General features: G+C 45.5%; 1 protein-coding gene across 1 annotated transcript in view; it reads right to left on the reverse strand.

Moving 5' to 3' along the window:
• Positions 1–1,589: 1,589 nt before the first annotated feature.
• The window catches only part of SIK2 (salt inducible kinase 2), a 165,760-nt gene continuing 147,346 nt past the window's right edge, over positions 1,590–20,003 (reverse strand). Inside the window, exons 9-15 of the mRNA XM_075328962.1 lie at positions 16,299–16,463; positions 8,913–9,156; positions 8,114–8,398; positions 7,747–7,898; positions 7,358–7,471; positions 6,472–6,557; positions 1,590–5,496 (exon numbers count right to left, since the gene is read on the reverse strand). Coding sequence (XP_075185077.1) covers positions 4,890–5,496; positions 6,472–6,557; positions 7,358–7,471; positions 7,747–7,898; positions 8,114–8,398; positions 8,913–9,156; positions 16,299–16,463 — 1,653 coding nt within the window. The 3' untranslated portion in view covers positions 1,590–4,889. The remainder of the gene's footprint in view (positions 5,497–6,471; positions 6,558–7,357; positions 7,472–7,746; positions 7,899–8,113; positions 8,399–8,912; positions 9,157–16,298; positions 16,464–20,003) is intronic.

The raw sequence follows: 20,003 nt of genomic DNA on the forward strand, positions 1-20,003 counted from the left end.
CTGATTTTAATTAAAAAAAATAAAATAATCTTTTATTGGTCAACCACTACATAGGCTTCCTCCTGGGCAGGAGTTGACCACAACTCATGGGTGTGGTCGTTGGTGTGGAGCCCCTCCCCTGCAGTTTCTGACAGTGGTTGCAGCCAATTAACTAGGGAGGAGACAGATCGCCAAGGTGCATTGTTCCCTCCTGGGCCAAGCAGTCGTCCGCAGGCCTATTGCATTATATAACTTACAGGCAAAATATGATATTCTAGAAAGTCTCCATTAAAACAGATGGGAAAATAAATCAAAATGATAGTGACCAGGAAAAAAAAATTTAGCAGCCCAAATATGAAATGATGCACCTTCACTCTTTCCTTAGTAAAATTAATCCTAATTAGTGACGTTTTGCCAGAATTTGTCATTTATTTACAAAAAAACAAAACAAAAACACATTCAATTTCCATACGTGAACAAATGAGTGATTTCATAAATAAGAGAAAAATCCTAAACTTGGTTCTTTGTACCTTGCAATCATCTGACCACCGGGTTGATTTTTATGGTCTTAATTATAATAATTCTCTATGTTCTAAACACTAAAATGGTGTTTTTTTAAAATTGGTATTGTCAGAAAAAAAAAAAGTGTGGTATGAATATTGCCAAGTCTCATTGCCCCCTTTTTTCTTTATGTGCCTTCAGCTCAGTACTAGTATCAGCTCGGAAATCTAAAACTAGTCTAGACTGGTTACTAAGGACTTTGCTACCTGGTAACACTATATATAGTCAACTGTTAAGCCACACTCCCCCCCCCCCCCATTCAAAGCCACACTCCTTTCTTCCCTCCATTCAAAGCCACACTCTTTTCCCCATCATTCAAAAGCCACACTCCCCCCCCCCCCCCCCATCATTCAAAAGCCACACTCCTCCCCCCCATCATTCAAAAGCCACACTCCTCCCCCCCATCATTCAAAAGCCACATTCCTTCCCCCCCCATCATTCAAAAGCCACATTCCTTTCCCCCCCATCATTCAAAAGCCACATTCCTTTCCCCCCCATCATTCAAAAGCCACATTCCTTCCCCCCCCCATCATTCAAAAGCCACATTCCTTCCCCCCCATCATTCAAAAGACACATTCCTGCCCCCCATCATTCAAAAGCCACATTCCTTCCCCCCCCCATCATTCAAAAGCCACACTCCTTCCTCCCCCCCGATCATTCAAAGCCACACTCCTTTCCCTCCCGACCATTCAAAGCCACACTCCTTTCCCCCCCATCATGCAAAGCCACACTCCTTTTCCACCCCATCATTCAAAACCACACTCCTATCCCATCATTCAAAGCCACACTACTTTCTCCCCCCCATTCAAAGCCACATTCCTTTCTCCCCTCTCAAATCAAAGCCAAACTCCTTTCCCCATCATTCAAAGCCACACTCCTTTCTCCCCCCATTCAAAGCCACACTCCTTCCCCACCCCCCCATTCAAAGCCACACTCCTTCCCCCAACCCCCAATTCAAAGCCACACTCCTTCCCCAACCCCCCCATTCAAAGCCACACTCCTTCCCCAACCCCCCCCATTCATAGCCACACTCCTTCCCCAACCCCCCATTCAAAGCCACACTCCTTTTTTCCCCCAAAGCCACATCGCTTCACAGAAGTGACCTTCCAAAGATTTTGGGATGCTGTGGTGGCGCCTTAGAGATTTGTCATAGAGGAGGATCTCCTGTGTTCTGGGACAGTTGACAAGTATATAGGTTGTAACTTTTAAACAGTGTATCCATGGTAACCAGTTTGAAATGTGACACTGGTACTGTGCTGGAAGCAAAGAAAAGTGGTCTGGAAGCGTAGCAGCCGCCGATTCATGCCACCACCCTTTTCAACAGAATTTTTCTAAAAATGTACTTTAGATTAAAGAACCTCAGTAAAATTAGGTTTGGAGATAAGTGACCCATTAGATTTTTGTCCCGGTTTTGCCAAATGTCAGTTAGAAATATGAGGCCTCGGGCTATATAAATGGTTCATCTGAGATTAGAAAAAAAACAAAAACTGAAGTTTGATATTGCTGCTCAGACCTATTCACTAAAATGAGCTGCAATACCAGACTCCGCCAACAGAGAAGGGTGGTGCCGTTTTCTAAAACAGAACACTTTCTTAACTCAGACATGTATATTTGAGCCCATTTATAAAATGTTCCGATATGCCATAGAACATGTCCAAAGACAGTATTGGGATGGATTGCAGAGTCCTGTTATTGTCACCCACAGCTAGAAAGGGGGCCATACAGTTAATCTAAAGGTTTCTAAAGGCAAGATGAAAATAAGCTGCTGCCTGACATCTTTGACCACCTTGGCAACAACAGGATTGGGCATACTGAAATTGAACATGCCCTACCCTTCGTATCCCCCAATATCTGCCATACAAATTAGATCAAACAATTATTTATTTTAAGGATATTTCCATCTTGGCTATTATGGTACAGGCACAAGATATTCCAGAAATGACTGGGATGTCTCAACAGATCCCCATCATGTGCCATCTCAGCAGATCCCCATTTTGTGCCTACTGGAATAAAGAAATAGCTACACATGTGGGATGTGCCATAAAATGTCTGAGAATGGATGATCCTTTAAAAAAACCCAAAACATAATAAACGTCTTTTTCGGATTATAAGACGTCCTTTTCCTCCCAAAAATGTAGGAGGAAAAGTGAGGGGTGCGTCTTATCTGCATGTAGCTTACTGGGGGGTGGTGGAGAGGGGTAGCAGGCGGCAGGGGAAATGTTGTGGCGGCTGTGCAGGGTCGGCGGTGGCTGGAGCTGTGAAGGCTTGAAACAACGGCACCCGGAGTCGGCGCGTGCGCAGATGGAGCTCTTGGCTCGAGAGCTTATCTGTGCACACGCCGCCACTGGCCCAGCGAAGTTAAGGAAAATGGCGTGTGTACAGATGAGATCTAAGCTTGTGATTGAGCCAAAAGCTTAATCCGCGCACGCGCCAACTCCAGGCGCCATTTTTTTGAAGCCGCAATCACAGACAAAGGATGGCTGCCCGTGCGTCACCACCCACAGCGCAGCAGAGCCTCTCAGTGCCGCCATCAGCAGCGAGTATCTGGAACACCCGCTGCACCAACGGCAGCATCACCCTTCTCCAGCACCGCCCCTGCCTCCTCCAACCCCGCTCCACTACCGCTGCCGCCCCCCCCCTCCGGTAAGACACCACCAGATTATAAGACTGACTCCATATTCTCCCCCCCCCTCGAAATTTGGGGTGAGTCTTATAATCCAGTGCGTCTTATAAACTGAAAAATGCGGTAAATTGAACGTGTACTGGTTCCAGGACCCAAAAATCCCCCAATACCGCTTTCTGATTGGTTTCTATGGCATATCAAAGATGAAGGTAAATGAATGTTGTGCCCAATATGGGAGTAGGGGGAGGGGGGGGGGAGGTAAATTATTACTAAGGTCTTCTCTTGGCGATATAATGAAACGATCTACCACAATATGGCTATATAAAAGCTCGACTCTATAGAAAGTGCAACATGTGATCTGGTAGATATACTGAATCGGAGGTCACGTCTCGAGTAACCTGAAAATCGAACACTACTCTTCTGATCCGACTCGTAGGTCGGGTACGAGAACTCCCCTCGCGTCAACGTCTTCATGAAACATCAAAATTGCCACGATTAATATCAACAGTTCATGACATTAAATAGAATTAAATATTGCTATAATACTTCTTTAAAACATTTCCTTTCTACAAATGAGCGATCGAAAAAGAAAAAAAAAAAAACCAAAAATTCAAACATTGAACTCGACAGCTTTTTGCTTTCCACACAGTGGAACAGACCGACGGACATACACACAAACTCTGAACGACTTTGGATGTAGCATTGATAGAAATGGAGGAGGGTGGGGGATGGTCTAACTGGTTTTCATCCGAAAAGGAGAAAAAATAAGAAAAAAGTTTACTCTATTATGAAAAAGAACCCATAAAGGCACAAAACTACCGCACATCACACAGTTTTTGTAGCTCGTTTCGAGTTTTCCTGACTAATATCTAAACGGTTTACCAAATGTACAAAGCTTTGTCGACAAACAGCAACGTATGGTATTACTGCGACCTGAAAACACAGCCGAGATTATTATTTCTTCATTATGCTAAAAAGTTGACGACGGTTTTTCGTAACAATCGTGAAGGAACTCTACAGAAAGTCCGGTGTTCCGACACTTCCCGGTCTCCCGCCAAGGATCTCAAACCCGCAAGTGTCCATGAAACGCGGGAAGCTTATTTTCTGTTCAGTCAATTTTTACTTAAGTCCAATCGGTACCGCCGCCCAAGAGGTTTGCCGAATTTCACCGTCTCACGTGTACCTCCAAAAGTAGTGTAGTGTCCGCTCGCTAGAGTTCGTCCTTTTGCATCTCCACGTCGTCTTGGAAAGGTGCTTGCTGTCTATCTCAGTAGCTTAGGTTCAAAGTTTTTCTAAAATCCATCAACACAAAGTTGTTTTTGATAGTGACCTCATTGGGGGTCACTACACTTTTTCCTTCTTGAATAGAAAAAAACAAAACAAATCTATATATTGCTTTTCAATGGTGCTTCGTCACACGAGAGCTCCATATTGCAGGTCCTTCGAGGACCGGTGTGCAGAGTTTGGAGTTTTGTTTTTTTGAAAAAGTCAGCGTTTTTTTCCCCCCCGCCGTATAAAGATTCCTTGCAAGACGCCTTTTTCTCACCAAGTTTACAGGACTCGAGAAATCCTTGGATACAGTTCTGCTCTCTGTCAGCTAGATTTCTTATCAAGTAGACTTCCTTTTCTTCTTCGTTCCGGCAAAAGAAAAAAGTAGTTACAAGTAAACTTTCTCCTCCTACGTCTTAAAAAAAAGAAATTTTCTACTGTCACGTCTTCCTAAAGACTAATTGACCAGGACGTAGCCACTGTGCTGAGAGTCAACTGTTTCCATCATCTCACAGTCATAAGGCTCATTGAGGTTCAATGTTTTGTAGGATGTTTGAGGATCGAGTCCTGGAGGACTACCCTGGGCTTCATGCAATGCCAAGCCGCCCTGATCTATAGAATACTGGCATTGGTTTGTATATTCAGACTCGTGCCCCGGCACTCCTTGTAAGTCACACGTCTGGTAGGCGTACTGTAAGGGAGGCTGCTGCATGTGAACCTGACCTAGGACCTGCTGCTGGTTGGGCTGTACCATGTGTTGCATCTGCTGGGAATGCAGCTTGTGATACTGACTCATGAATGGATCGTATTGCATTTCATCAGAGGTGGGCTCCAACACCGGACTCAGCGGCTGCGACAAGCTGAACTGGTTCTGCTGTACGGACTCCTGGTGGGACAACGAGAGCGGCTGCGACAAGTTGAACTGGTTCTGCTGTACGGACTCCTGGTGGGACAACGAGAGCGGCTGCCCCTGCATCGGGTAGGCGCTTTCTGCTATCTGCATTTGGTTGAAATAAGCTTGTAGCTGGGGTTGTTTCTGCAGGAAGAGCCTCTTCTGATGCAGCCTGTGGGATGGAAAACTGCATTTATTACACAGCAAAAAATAAAAGACCTGGGCATAATAAGAAACTGCTGTAAAGAACCAAAAACATACAAATTAAGGTTTACTGAATATAAGGCTATTAGTGATGAGCGGGCACTACCATGCTCAGGTGCTCAGTACCTGTAACTAGTGATGAGCAAGCACTACCATGCTCGGGTGCTCAGTACTCGTAAGTAGTGATGAGCGAGCACTACAATGCTCGGTGTGCTCAGTACCCGTATCTAGTGATGAGCGGGCACTAGCATGCTCGGGTGCGCTATACTCGTAACTAGTGATGAGCGGGCACTACCATGCTCGGGTGCTCTGTACTGGTAACTAGTGATGAGCGGACACTACCATGCTCAGGTGCTCTGTACTCGTAACTAATCATTAGCGGGCACTACCATGATCAGGTGCTCTGTACTCGTAACAAGTGATGAGCGGGCACTACCATGATCAGGTTCTTGGTACTCAATGATAATGGAAGTCAATAAACTTGATCACTTTTCCGGAAAATGTTCTGGCTTGAATTTTCCCATTGGCTTCCATTATACTCGGTACACGAGCTGAGCCCATTGAAGCGTCCAACTGCTCGTTACTTTCCATACATGCTCGGTTTGTGACTATGAACTGAAAAGGTAGAGCAGAATAGGCTCCTGCGAGGGAGGAGTCTGGCAGTGGCCAACCTCCCCCGAGGTCTAAAAGGATCGGTATGTTGAAATCCAACTATCAGATCCTTCTTGTTCTCAACATCTTCTGATGGGGGAATGAGGAGACCCCACATAAATATTAGCTGATCCACCAAAATCATTGGGTTCAGATGACATTAAGCTCAAGTACATGGCCACGTCCAAAATTCACAAGCAAAATTATATTGGTTCATGGCCTGGCCTGCAGAAAACCACCAGTAAAGGAGAGGGGAACCTAACCTAAGGGGAACCCAAGATCTCATGCTCACCTGTGCTCCTGAAGTTGCTGCTCCAAACTTCTAGGTGTTTCCTTGCAGTAGAGGGGGCAGCTGTTCTGAGCCATAAGATTCCCTTTCTGCAAAGAAAGCAAGACATTTATTGAGCACAAAAGGCGAGAATTTATATCACAAACTGGTCAATGAGAAAGCTGAGGGCAATCGGAATATACGAGCCGAGACCCAGGAAGCCTGGATTGTCTTCAGCCTCTAGGAATGGTGGCAACCAACCTAGTGTCTAAATGCACTTGACATTGTTTGAAACAATAAGATGGAGGGGTTTTTTTTGGATTTTATTTTTAATTTTTAAAGTATGGGCCCATCCTAGCTGCTGGATTCTTATTTTACTGCTCATGTTGGACTAGTCAAACCCTGGATATCGCTGTGCACAAACCTTGTGCTGGTTGTCCAGGACGCCATCAGCTGGTTTAACATTAAAAAGCTCATCCCACTAAAAATCATATCACTTAGCCACTGGATAGGTGGCAAGTGCATGATTGCTGGAGGCCCAACCACTAAGACGTCCACCGATCACATAAATGGAGGTCCTGTATCCCCTGGAGCAGTAGTGCACAAGCATTACGCATGAGCGCTCCCGCACCGGTAGCAGTGGTCATGCATTCTCACTTGAGAGCTCCATTCATAATGGACCCCTGTCCTCGGGATCTATAGGTTTCCCCATCGGTTGGGCATCCAGTGATCATTACATATACTATGGATAGCTGATAACTGTAGGGCCACGGCTTCTTACACAGATATCCTTACTGCAAAATTTCTGCTTGTAATCTGCCTTGAAATGGTCAGATCAGATGTGAAATCTAAAGACGCGACAATAGTGTAAATGGCCAAGAATCCATGAGACGTTGTGTTCACATCCTACCTGCAGCCGATGCTGTAAATACTGGGTCTCCAGGCTCTGACGCCTGGACAGGAGCGGAGGTTGCAGGTTATTCGGGAACGTGGAAAAATTCTGAATTTGTGCAGAGAGATTGGTCTGAAGAAACAAAAGCAAATTAATGTGACAGATCGTGCCATGAAATCCCAAACACAACATGACAGGAACCCTAAATTGATACTTGGGAATAGCAGATTCGGATAGATTCTGACATGGGTGGACATGAGAATCATCCACTTATCCCAGGGAATAAATATGGCTGATGGCCCAGCATTCTAGCATACAAGTAGGGTGGACTACCAGTGAAAGCCATTCTGGCCATTTCTAGGATACCAGACACTGACATCTACTCTCCACTGTGGCTTATATTATACCTGGGGATGGCTGGGATCTTGTAGTGTATGGGATATAAGATTTGGATCTTCTGTAGGTCCCATCTGCTCGTATAGCATCTGGATCTTATTGAGCTCCAAGATCCCCTTGGTTCTTGCCAAGTTCTGGAGGTGCTGCCGGAAGGCCACAATTCCTGAGATGATGACAAAAGCACAATTCTTCAGCACAACATACTGACATGTCCTTCCTAACCCCTTATATCTTTACATGACTGGTGTTAATTGACTAGCTTTAGAAAAAGGAGAAACTTATGTATAAATTGTCATCTCATGACCCAAGAGATCTCGAATCCCACCACTTAATGAGGTAAATAAAATCACAAAAACCAGCAATAACTTATAAAGATACCTTGCGTTAGTGAGGTGTCAGAAGCCCGTCTTCCTTCACGAAAACTGACTGGAGACCTGTTGTGTGCTTCACGCTTTTGAGAGGACATGGGTGGCATGGCTAAGTTGGTAGGCCGTAAGCCTATGTATGGTGGAGTCAGCCTGGTGACGGACTGGTTGGCCATGGTCACTTCATTCAGAACTCCAGCATCGTCCTGGAAGTTGAGGTCACCCTGAACTGATCCCATATCATATTCCGAGTCAACACTGCCCAACGATGGATTACCACCAATAGTGAAGAGTTTGCCTGCAACAATAATTAGATACGGTGGTTTGAGAGAGGACAAATATCCATTTTTGGCCAATGTATCAGAATTTTACTCAGAAAACATAAGCAAAGGCCCATATACACAGGTCGCCTGGGCCCACCGATTTTGGAGCGATCAGCCTACCATGTATATGGGGGTCTCTATTATTTATATTGGTGGACATAAGATTGGGCGGTTGCAATTGAATCCAATCCATCTGATCACTGAGGAGATGACCAGTTACGAGAGGATTATGGCAGAGGCTCTCTAATAGAGAGCACAGGAACTCGTGTATGAGGGAGTCAGGAGAGACATCAACATGTATGGGGAGATGAAGGATGCTGAAGGATGAGACAATGAAGGGTTGTTTTAGAAAGACAGCCCTAGTCCATTCAACTTCTCCAGGCCCCAGTTGTTAAACCCACATCAAACCGATAATAATCGGCAATCCAACGTATAGGTGGTGACATAGCCCGAAATACCGTGAAATACTCCCATCATGTAACGCCTTACCTTCCATGTCTGGTGCCATACTGGGCAGGACAACTAACTGGTTGGTGACTTCTGCCAGTGTGTGTCGTCTCTGCCCGCTACGTCTTCCTTGAAACGCTGCGAATGTCATGGCGGGATCGTCCTCAGAGTCATCTTCTGTCTCGATCCCTTCATCTATAGAAGTCTCCATCATGTTACTTGGCAAAGACTGGCAACCCTTCCTCATAACGACCGGGGGCAGAGGGTCCATCAGGCAGCCATTAACCTGTCAGCAAAGTGCAAAGTAAACGTCAGAAAATCGCCAATACAGCGAAGCCTCGCCAGACGGCCGCGCGGATATCCAGGGCGGCAATTCATGCACAGACATAGAAGGCTACACCGGGTTCCATTATAAACGTGTGTACCGATTCTCCGCACATCAGGTGCCCTGTTTGGCATTGTGAGCAATCCTCGGGGTGTCCAATGCGGTTTTATTTGTAAAACTATGGAAATCGCTGCACATTAATCTTGGGGTCAGTTTATTCTGGTCACTATTATCACCGCTATTCAACAATTTACAACAATCTCCCAATTTCGAATTTCGGTACAAAAATATAAAAACGCTTCATAAAATTAATACCGCCACAAAATACCGTAATGCATCCGTACATTATCTACATAATACTACATCAGATTGGCCACACAATAATGCCAATCAATGCCCAAACCAAACGGATCATCATTGTGTAAATAATACCGCCATACGATGCCTAGATAATACTTACAATCCAAATAGAAATATCATATAGTGCCCATATAACACTGTCATATATGGCCCACATCATAATGCCAATCAATGTCCAAAAAAAGCTGTCCTTCTCTGTGCAGATACAGTCATAAAATAACAGATTGTGAGCCCCATGGGGGACAGTGATGATGCGGTGTGTAAAGTGCTGTGAAATTAATAATGCGGCTATATAGGAAAGTGAATAAAAAATACAATGCCTATATAGTGCTTCCACGCAGTAATAGAACCACTATACACAGTGCCCATATAACATTGTAATATCTTAGTACTCAAGTTATGTGGCCATTCATTGTGCACATAAAACAGCCATATGGTGCCTAATACTTTCATATACCTAAAATAAAAATATAAGTAATACCCTATGCCCAAATAACGGTCATATTGTCTACATAGTACTGCCATTCCATACCCAAATACCTTCACTTTACCGCCATACTGTCTAAATACTTTCACATATCTTCATACTACCATATCGTGCCCTTTATTGTGCAACTATACCACCATATTGTCTAAATACTTTCACATATTTTAATACTACAATTCTGTGCCCTTTTAATACTGCCATTCAATGCCCTTTATTGTGCAAATATACCGCCATACATTGACTAAACAATGCATTCAACCATTTTTAAAATAGGATTACTATATAGTGCTGAAACACCACTGTCATGTATTGCCCACATAATACTGCCAGTGTCCACAAATAAATACTGCCGTACAATGGCTAAATATCACCCGACCCTAGATCTACAGCTGAAATAGTACCGCCATATCGTACAGAGCTGAGAAGACTGCAACGTTAATTCAGCCACCCTCTAAAAAAAAAAAAAATGACACTCTAGATCCCCGGTATGTAAATGTCATTGTATGCGGAAGCCTAATTAGCATCGTTAATGACTGACGAGCGCCGAGATTCTGACTTTGGGCTTTTCTTGATCTGGTGTGAGCCCCGAGGTCAGCCGGTTCAGCCGCGCAATTACTGCAAAAAAAAAAAAAAGCGTAACGCTGCAAACGACTGATCTGCATCAGCGACATGGAGCCCGAATGAGCGAGATGACAACAATGCCTGCGGCAGGGAAGGAGCTTTACAGAAGACCGTGCAGGAAATGGTGGCAGAGACTTGGGAATTTAATCATTTCTCTCCAGGATGTGACTAAGAAATTGTTCCAGAGGAAAACGGCCTCCGCGAGGAGCAGATCCGAGACTTCAAAAACCAGCGGGGGCCTCCTGTGCCGCGTAAGTCCTTTCCGGCCTTGATGATGCCAGCGCACGTTGCCTTCTCCTTTAACTGGATGTCCACGCCGTGGCGTTCCCACGGGAGGAATGTGCATGCGAGGAACTAATCAGCTGTGGCCCCCCTGTACGTGTCTCCTGGAGAAACCAATTCCAATTGTCACTTTTTCCCTTTTTTGAGTTCACGTAGAAGTGCACCTCACCGCTAAAGCTGCAACGTCCGCGGCGCCCGACAGCCGCAGGGACATTAATGTCAGCTATATATTCCGAAATCCTATAGAAAAACAGGCCAACAACCTGCCCCAGCCTAAAATAGCTGCTATCATTAAAATACCTTAAAGGGATTGTCCAGGTAGGGGGAAAAAAAAAACCCCAAAACCCTAAAACATCTCAAAGTAGGGAAAAAAACAAAAAAAGACAAAACTCTGTCACTGAGCTTCTTGCTGATATCTACTTCTTGGTCCTGCCTGAACACAGTGGAAAAGCCCTTATAGGCTATGTGCACACAGTGCGTTTTTCCACGGCGTTTTTGCGCGTTTTTCGGGTGCGTTTTTGACCTCAAAACTGCATGACTTTGCTTCCCCAGCAAAGTCTATGAGTTTTCATTTTTGCTGTCCGCACACAAAACTTTTTTTTAAGCTGCGTTTTTTGAGCTTAAAAAAAAAAAAAAAAAAAAAAAGGAAGTTAATTCTTTCCTGCGTTTTTCTGCGTTTTCCCGCAATGCATTGAAAAAACAGATCAAAAATCCAGCAAAACGCAGCCAAAAACGCACCAAATCGCATGCATGCGTTTTTTTCCTGCTTTTTTTTGCGCGGGTGCGTTTTTAGCGGCCAAAAACAGCGTCAAAAAAACGCAGCGTGTGCACATAGCCTAAAAGGGACTTTGTCAGCAAGTTTCTGCAATGTAATCTGAAGATCGCATGCTGAAAGCGTTAAAACAGACTACAGCCCTGAGTTTGTTATCTCAGTTTTTTTTTTTTCCCTTTACTGGCAATATTAGCTTAAGCCTCTTATCTTTATCATTAGTGGGTCTCAGCAGCACTCCACCCCCCTCTGTGATTAGCAGCTTCTGTCCATGGAAATGTGCATTGAAAACCTGATGTGGACGTAGACCGCTCTCAGAGCTCTGCTACATGCAAAATCTCAAATCTTTCACTGTCAGAACAGCCGTCACCACTAATCTAAGGCTATGTGCGCACGTTGCATTTTTACCGCGTTTTTGGGCTCAAAACTGCATGACTTTGCTTCCCAGCAAAGTCTATGACTTTTCATTTTTGCTGTCCACACACTTTTTTTAGCTGCGTTTTTTTACATAAAAAAAAAATAAAAAATGAACATGTTCATTAATTCTTCAGTTTTTACCATAAAGAATGCATTAGAATAACTCAAACGCAGCAAAATGCAGCCAAAAACGCAGCGCTTTTGAGATGTGCAAAAAACGTCAGCATGTGCGCATAGCCTAAGTGATACATCATTGAACTCGGGGCCTCTTTGCCGACATCGTGCTCCTCTGAGATGAGGTAGCAAAAACCTGCCGACAGATTCCCTTTAAGGAAATCAATGGCGAGGAGGCTAGTGATTGGCTGAGCAGGTATTTCTTGGGGAATGGGGGGGGGGGGTCAAAACTGGACCAATAAGTAGAGAGGCCAGTGTGAACTGGGTCTGATTTGGAAAAAGATCTGTGGGGATTGATAAGGGCCAAATATTGCTACTTTTGGGAGGGTTTTTTCCTGCTTTTTTTAATCAACAGTTTTAAAAACTACGCTAAAATCAGCTGGAACTCCCCTTTAAAGTTTAAAGGGATTGTCCACTTTACCCTTAATTGATGTGTTGGGAATATATTGGGAAGCGCCACAAAATCAAAAAGGTATTGCCGGTTCTCATTGATTGTCCTTACAGTGTGCACAGCTCTCATGTTCATAAAATATCTGAAAGTGGAGGACCATGTGACCAGACACGCCCATCAGCCTCTTCCAATTGAAGAAGCTTGCCCATGTGTGGCGTTTTCTAATTGGAGGAGGCTGGTGGGCGTGTCTGGTCACATGCTTCTCCGCTAACGGTCAATTTGAGAAAGAGAACTGTGCAGCCTGTAAAAGGAGGAGGAGGAGAACCTGTGATACTTACATATTAGAGGAGAACCTGTGATACTTCTATATTAGGGAGTGCCACTAAATAATGTCCCCGACACAAGGGGTAAAGTATCCACAAAGTGGACAATCCCTTTAAGTGAAAAATCGCTGGTGTAGGGGTGCAGTAAGCTGTATAAAGGCCCATAGCGCAAGTAGTGGTGGGCCAGATCCAGACCGGGCCTCGTAGAGTTCATGACAACAGATATTTACGCAGATGCTTCCGGCCTCGGCTCCCCAGACGGAGCTAATCTTGTTAACATGAAATAGACTGATTTTTACGACCCCTCTGGTCCCCGTGCACTTAGAGAAGATGTTGCTGTGTGGAAGCAGCGGCACATTTCTGAGAGGATCCCTGCGGTGAAGCTAAAAATACCGGATATTACACATTGTTTTTACAGCTCTCGGTAGATGAACTATCACGACTCCTCCAGTGATTGTTCATCGTGGTAATGTACCCGCCACACGCTCTCCCCCTCGCCTCGGCCAGGAGCGAGTGATAAAATACTACCTGCTCATGAACACATTTCACGCCACGTGCCGCCGGTGTGGATGAACGGGAGAGCTGGAAAGATTTTAGCCACGGAATACAAAGAGATTAGGTTTTCCTTCAGAACTGGACTATATTTATCTCGTAGGCTCGCCGGGCGCCCGCGGAGCACTGCGCATTATCGGCAACGTTCTGCCCTAGGCAGACCCCAGGTGGAATATCAGATCTGTTCTCCTAATGGCACGAAAATTGTACCTTTTGGTTAGTAGGAGAGATCAAAGAATAGAGCGGGCTGATGACTGGGCGCTCTGCCCACCCTCCGCACAGTGAGTGACAGGCTGACGTGTACATGCCTGCCACTCACCACTGACACGCGAGAGAACGCAACATACCGAATTCAGATAATCAAGCAGCTTCCATTTTTTTACAAAAATATTTTTGTAAAAAAAAAAAATAAAAAATTTGCAAAACAAGGGAATTTGCTAAAAATAAATAAATAATAATAAGGCCTAATCTGTCTATTAGCTTATAGCTCCATTACTTTCTGCCAGAGCAGCAATGTTGTGGTTGTACGCCCATGTGACCGCTACAGCCGATCACTGGCCTCAGTGGTCTTGTGCCGTATGGGTCATCATCAACGCCACTGATTGGCTGTACCAGTCACTTTCAGTGTTAACACCGAAGCCCGATCTAGTGTTTGGGATTGGAAAAGTGACCTCCGGAAAACTTCCACAATCTAAATACTAGACAAGAACATTAAGGCATTAAAGCCAACAGGACTTCTCAGGGCAAACGACAACTGAATGACTCAAGAACCTTTCTCGACCACCAGCAATGAGTGAGTACAGGATGGTGGACTGAGCAAACAGATGTCTTCCAAAGCCACAGCAAAAACAGACTGTCTTGTACTAAGTTAAATCAGCGCGTTACCATACCATCAAGTACAATGACCAAATGACTAAGGAGCCAAAAACAATGACCCAACGGCTGAGGAGGAAAAAACAATGACCAAAAACCATGACCCAACGGCCAAAGAGCCAAAAGCAATGACCCAACGGCCGAAGAGCCAAAAGCAATGACCCAACGGCCGAAGAGCCAAAAGCAATGACCCAACGGCCGAAGAGCCAAAAGCAATGACCCAACGGCCGAAGAGCCAAAAGCAATGACCCAACGGCCGAAGAGCCAAAAGCAATGACCCAACGGCCGAAGAGCCAAAAGCAATGACCCAACGGCTGAGGAGGAAAAAACAATGACCAAAAACCATGACCCAACGGCCAAAGAGCCAAAAGCAATGACCCAACGGCCGAAGAGCCAAAAGCAATGACCCAACGGCCGAAGAGCCAAAAGCAATGACCCAACGGCTGAGGAGGAAAAAACAATGACCAAAAACCATGACCCAACGGCCAAAGAGCCAAAAGCAATGACCCAACGGCCGAAGAGCCAAAAGCAATGACCCAACGGCCGAAGAGCCAAAAGCAATGACCCAACGGCCGAAGAGCCAAAAGCAATGACCCAACGGCTGAGGAGGAAAAAACAATGACCAAAAACCATGACCCAACGGCCAAAGAGCCAAAAGCAATGACCCAACGGCCGAAGAGCCAAAAGCAATGACCCAACGGCCGAAGAGCCAAAAGCAATGACCCAACGGCTGAGGAGGAAAAAACAATGACCAAAAACCATGACCCAACGGCCAAAGAGCCAAAAGCAATGACCCAACGGCCGAAGAGCCAAAAGCAATGACCCAACGGCCGAAGAGCCAAAAGCAATGACCCAACGGCCGAAGAGCCAAAAGCAATGACCCAACGGCCGAAGAGCCAAAAGCAATGACCCAACGGCCGAAGAGCCAAAAGCAATGACCCAACGGCCGAAGAGCCAAAAACAATGACCCAACGGCTGAGGAGGAAAAAACAATGACCAAAAACCATGACCCAACGGCCAAAGAGCCAAAAGCAATGACCCAACGGCCGAAGAGCCAAAAGCAATGACCCAACGGCCGAAGAGCCAAAAGCAATGACCCAACGGCCGAAGAGCCAAAAGCAATGACCCAACGGCCGAAGAGCCAAAAGCAATGACCCAACGGCCGAAGAGCCAAAAGCAATGACCCAACGGCCGAAGAGCCAAAAGCAATGACCCAACGGCCGAAGAGCCAAAAGCAATGACCCAACGGCCGAAGAGCCAAAAGCAATGACCCAACGGCCGAAGAGCCAAAAGCAATGACCCAACGGCCGAAGAGCCAAAAGCAATGACCCAACGGCCGAAGAGCCAAAAGCAATGACCCAACGGCCGAAGAGCCAAAAGCAATGACCCAACGGCCGAAGAGCCAAAAGCAATGACCCAACGGCCGAAGAGCCAAAAGCAATGACCCAACGGCCGAAGAGCCAAAAGCAATGACCCAACGGCCGAAGAGCCAAAAGCAATGACCCAACGGCCGAAGAGCCAAAAGCAATGACCCAACGGCCGAAGAGCCAAAAGCAATGACCCAACGGCCGAAGAGCCAAAAGCAATGACCCAACGGCCGAAGAGCCAAAAGCAATGACCCAACGGCCGAAGAGCCAAAAGCAATGACCCAACGGCCGAAGAGCCAAAAGCAATGACCCAACGGCCGAAGAGCCAAAAACAATGACCCTCTGACCTAGAAATTCCTGTTGAATTCTTAATGGGTCAAGCCTCTGTCAACCAAATATCTAGTCCATCCTCAAAACAATTTTGAAAAAGGTTATGCTGTGGTAGTGACAGATGAGGTGATGCACTTTTGGCCGTATTGGTACTTACCGTAGGTGTATTTACAGCCTCTTCATCTAGGAATGTAGTATCAGCCTGGCAGCTGGTTTGAGGGTAAGAGAAGGGCTCCACTACTGAGGTCTCTGGGAGAACTTGGGTCCTCATCATCCGAACATTTTGAGACAAGAGGTTCACCGGAGACACCACTGTACTGGTCTATATAAACATGAAACAAGACGTAACAAGGTTTAATTATTGACCAGTAATAATAGTAAGCTTTGGGCAGATTCAATTTAGGATATTACAATATATCGCGGACCTGTTTCCTACATTTATGTAAACAATATACTACTGGTGGGATTTTTAAAGAGCGCTGCAGAGCCATAAAAGGTGAACAGACCGGTCACATTTTCAAGGCAGACCTGACTTTGGAGCAGTGTGTGAAGGGGGCTGGTTGACCACCTCACTTCAATAGCTATGCCAGCCCCCGTCTATCTACACATCGGTCTGGCCGCCCCCTTCGCACACATTGGAAATGTTGTTCTGTGTCAAGCTAGAAGATGAGCTGCTGGGACCCAGAACCAGACGGAGCCTCCACAGCTCAAAAACAGCAGGTTACTTGCGAAGCTGTCAAATGGGGCGGCAAGTCATGTTGTTCCGTTCTTTGGTCACCTCACTGGAACAAGATGCCATCGATCGTGCATCACGCAACCACTGCAGCCAATCACAGGCATCAGATGACCAAAAAAATGGAATGAAATCACTTCCAGTCTCAGATGGAGCCTATAGCAATGAGCTTTACCATAGGACACACACAGGACCTGCCATAGGCTACTGCGCACATCATACACGGTGCCCATCACATCCATTATTTGCTGGTAAATAGCAGCAGCTTTGACTCATATCTAAAGGTCAAATACTTAATTTTGTATTCCGCCAGTCATGGCAATAATCTGACGAATGTGTGAAATTCAGCATCTGGCGTGCTAAATTAAACTATACATCCATTTATATTCCCAATCTACAGAGTTTTCTTTATGCATTTTTCTCAGAAATTTACCAGTTAATTTAATATAGCCTATAAATATTCTTGCAGCAAGACCTTCAGGAAGTATGACCCAAGAAAAGACAAAGTCAACATCACGATCGAGAATAACTGGGTCCATGAAAACGTTACCGGGACGGTTAATTCGCTAGTGGCCGATCATTTGGTAGACTTATACAAGAAGGGGGTCCAATGTTCCCTATGTCAGTGGGTGGTAGGACATGTGAGCACCGCTGAATTCCCCATCTATGTACATACAAGCCCATCACACCAGGGACACGAGGGCTCCCAGTCTCATGGTTGGTGGGGATCCTAGTGGTCAGACCCTGACCAATCACATGTTTACCACCTTCCAAGTCTATGTACATACAAGTCCATCACACGGGGGACACGAGGGCTTCCAGTTTCATGGTTGGTGGGGATCCTTGTGGTCAGACCCTGACCAATCACATGTTTACCACCTTCCCAGTCTATGTACATACAAGTCCATCACACGGGGGACACGAGGGCTTCCAGTTTCATGGTTGGTGGGGATCCTAGTGGTCAGACCCTGACCAATCACATGTTTACCACCTTCCCAGTCTATGTACATACAAGTCCATCACACCAGGGACACGAGGGCTCCCAGTCTCATGGTTGGTGGGGATCCTAGTGGTCAGACCCTGACCAATCACATGTTTACCACCTTCCCAGTCTATGTACATACAAGTCCATCACACGGAGGACACGAGGGCTTCCAGTTTCATGGTTGGTGGAGATCCTAGTGGTCAGACCCCAGTCAATCACACGTTTACTACCTACCCAGTCTATGTACATACAAGCCAATCACATGGGGGACACAAGGGCTCCTAGTCTCATGGTTGCTGGGGATCCTAGTGGTCAGTCCCTGACCAATCACATGTTTACCACCTTCCCAGTCTATGTACATACAAGCCCATCACATGGGGGACATGGGGGACACGATGGCTCCCAGTCTCATGGTTGATGGGGATCCAAGTGGTCAGACCTCGGCCGATCACACGTTTACCACCTTCCCTGTATGTACATACAAGCCCATCACACCGGGGTCATGAGGGCTCCCAGTCTCATGGTTGGTGGGGATCCTAGTGGTTTACCACCTTCACCGTGGCTAGGTGATTAATGCAGTTTATGGATAGCCCATTTATAGGCACCCGAACTTCATACTCTCGTTGCCTCTCCTGGAGTGCACGTTCAGGTCTCCATGCCCATTCTTACGGTGGGTGAAGACACCCGCACAATCCCTTCAAGAGGACACTCCTGGCAGACAAACCAGAGGAGGTTTATGATCCTGTCATGTTACAATTAGGCCTGAAAAATATTTATACAAGAAAAAAAAAAAAAAATCTGTTTCTCAGGTGCTCAGCCATGTCCGCCCTCTTCATTGACTACTGGCTGCAGCAGGAGCCTCCCCCCATCTGCAAAAGAACAAGAAAACAAAAACCCTGCCCCTTTTATAAGAGCCAGCTGCAAGCTTTAGATGGAACAGATCAGGTGGTTACTTCTACGTTCTCTTCTCGATTTCTACACGATTTACTCTCTGGAACCCACGGAAAATGCTGCAGACTAACGGACCGCAAGGACGACTTTAATCATTTGTGTCTAGGATTAATCTTTCTTTAATACTATTAAAAATACCTAGTACAAAAAGAGGCGGATATTGCACAAGATCTAGATAAGAGGTCTCATGCAGTGTCGTTACTGTGTGACAGTTTCTCCATGGTGCATTAAATTCCTCGGGGGATTAAAAATAATAAATAAATGATGGGAGTTTTAAGAGTAAATACGTCACAAAATAACATTCCTACATCGTCTTGATGCCATTTAATAGGGTTTTCTTGTTGCAGAAATATTGCACAACTTCATTAATACCTAATTATTATTATTGCAAAAGAAAAAAGAATGCAATAGACTGGAAACATTACGTCAATGCGGAGCAATCACTGCCCCGGGAAGAGACAGCGCTATCTGTCCACGACCTTCACCAAGGTCGTTTCACCTCTCTGCACCAAAACATTGATAAGAAGAAAATATTTCATGAATGGCTTGAGAAGAACAATGGGGACGGCAGCTCCTGCGTCATCTGATTGTTCGGAGCCTGCTCCGAGACAAGAAGGAACCTGTTATGCAAATAGGAGCGGAGTGTATCCCGGGGCCGCCCGTCACCGGCGTCCGCTTCTTGGGCTCCTTAGCTCTCGCTGACGGCGATTTGCTCAGGATGCTACGCAACCAGCGGTTTATCTGTTCTATCACAGTAATTATCGTTATTGACAGGGCATTAGCTCCTGCTGGCATGGGTAATAGGCCGTGTAGTCTGTGTACAAGCTGCGAATGCAGAGTTTATTACCGAGTCACACCTAATTTACACCCAAAAATAACTGCGCAATAATAGCCGGAGAGTTACGGGAAACGTTAAGGCAAACTTCAGCTGGAGGAGCACGTGCACCGAGTCCTTCCTTAACGTGTCTGCAAAAATAAAAGCTGCAAATGCTACATACGTCATCGTTACACCTGCCTTTATGGCTTCTTGATGCCAATTAAATGGGTGTTGGACTACTGGATAAATACAAAATTGGGCCAAAAATTGGCACAAGTTAGAGTGCAAATCTATGCAAACCAACATGGATATAAATGTCATAAAAATGTACATATTTTATTTAATATATTAAAAGTAAAAAAAAAAAAAAAAAAAA

The sequence above is a fragment of the Anomaloglossus baeobatrachus genome, chromosome 11 (genome assembly GCF_048569485.1).
Source record: "Anomaloglossus baeobatrachus isolate aAnoBae1 chromosome 11, aAnoBae1.hap1, whole genome shotgun sequence".
In the NCBI taxonomy this organism is placed as follows: Eukaryota; Metazoa; Chordata; class Amphibia; order Anura; family Aromobatidae; genus Anomaloglossus; species Anomaloglossus baeobatrachus.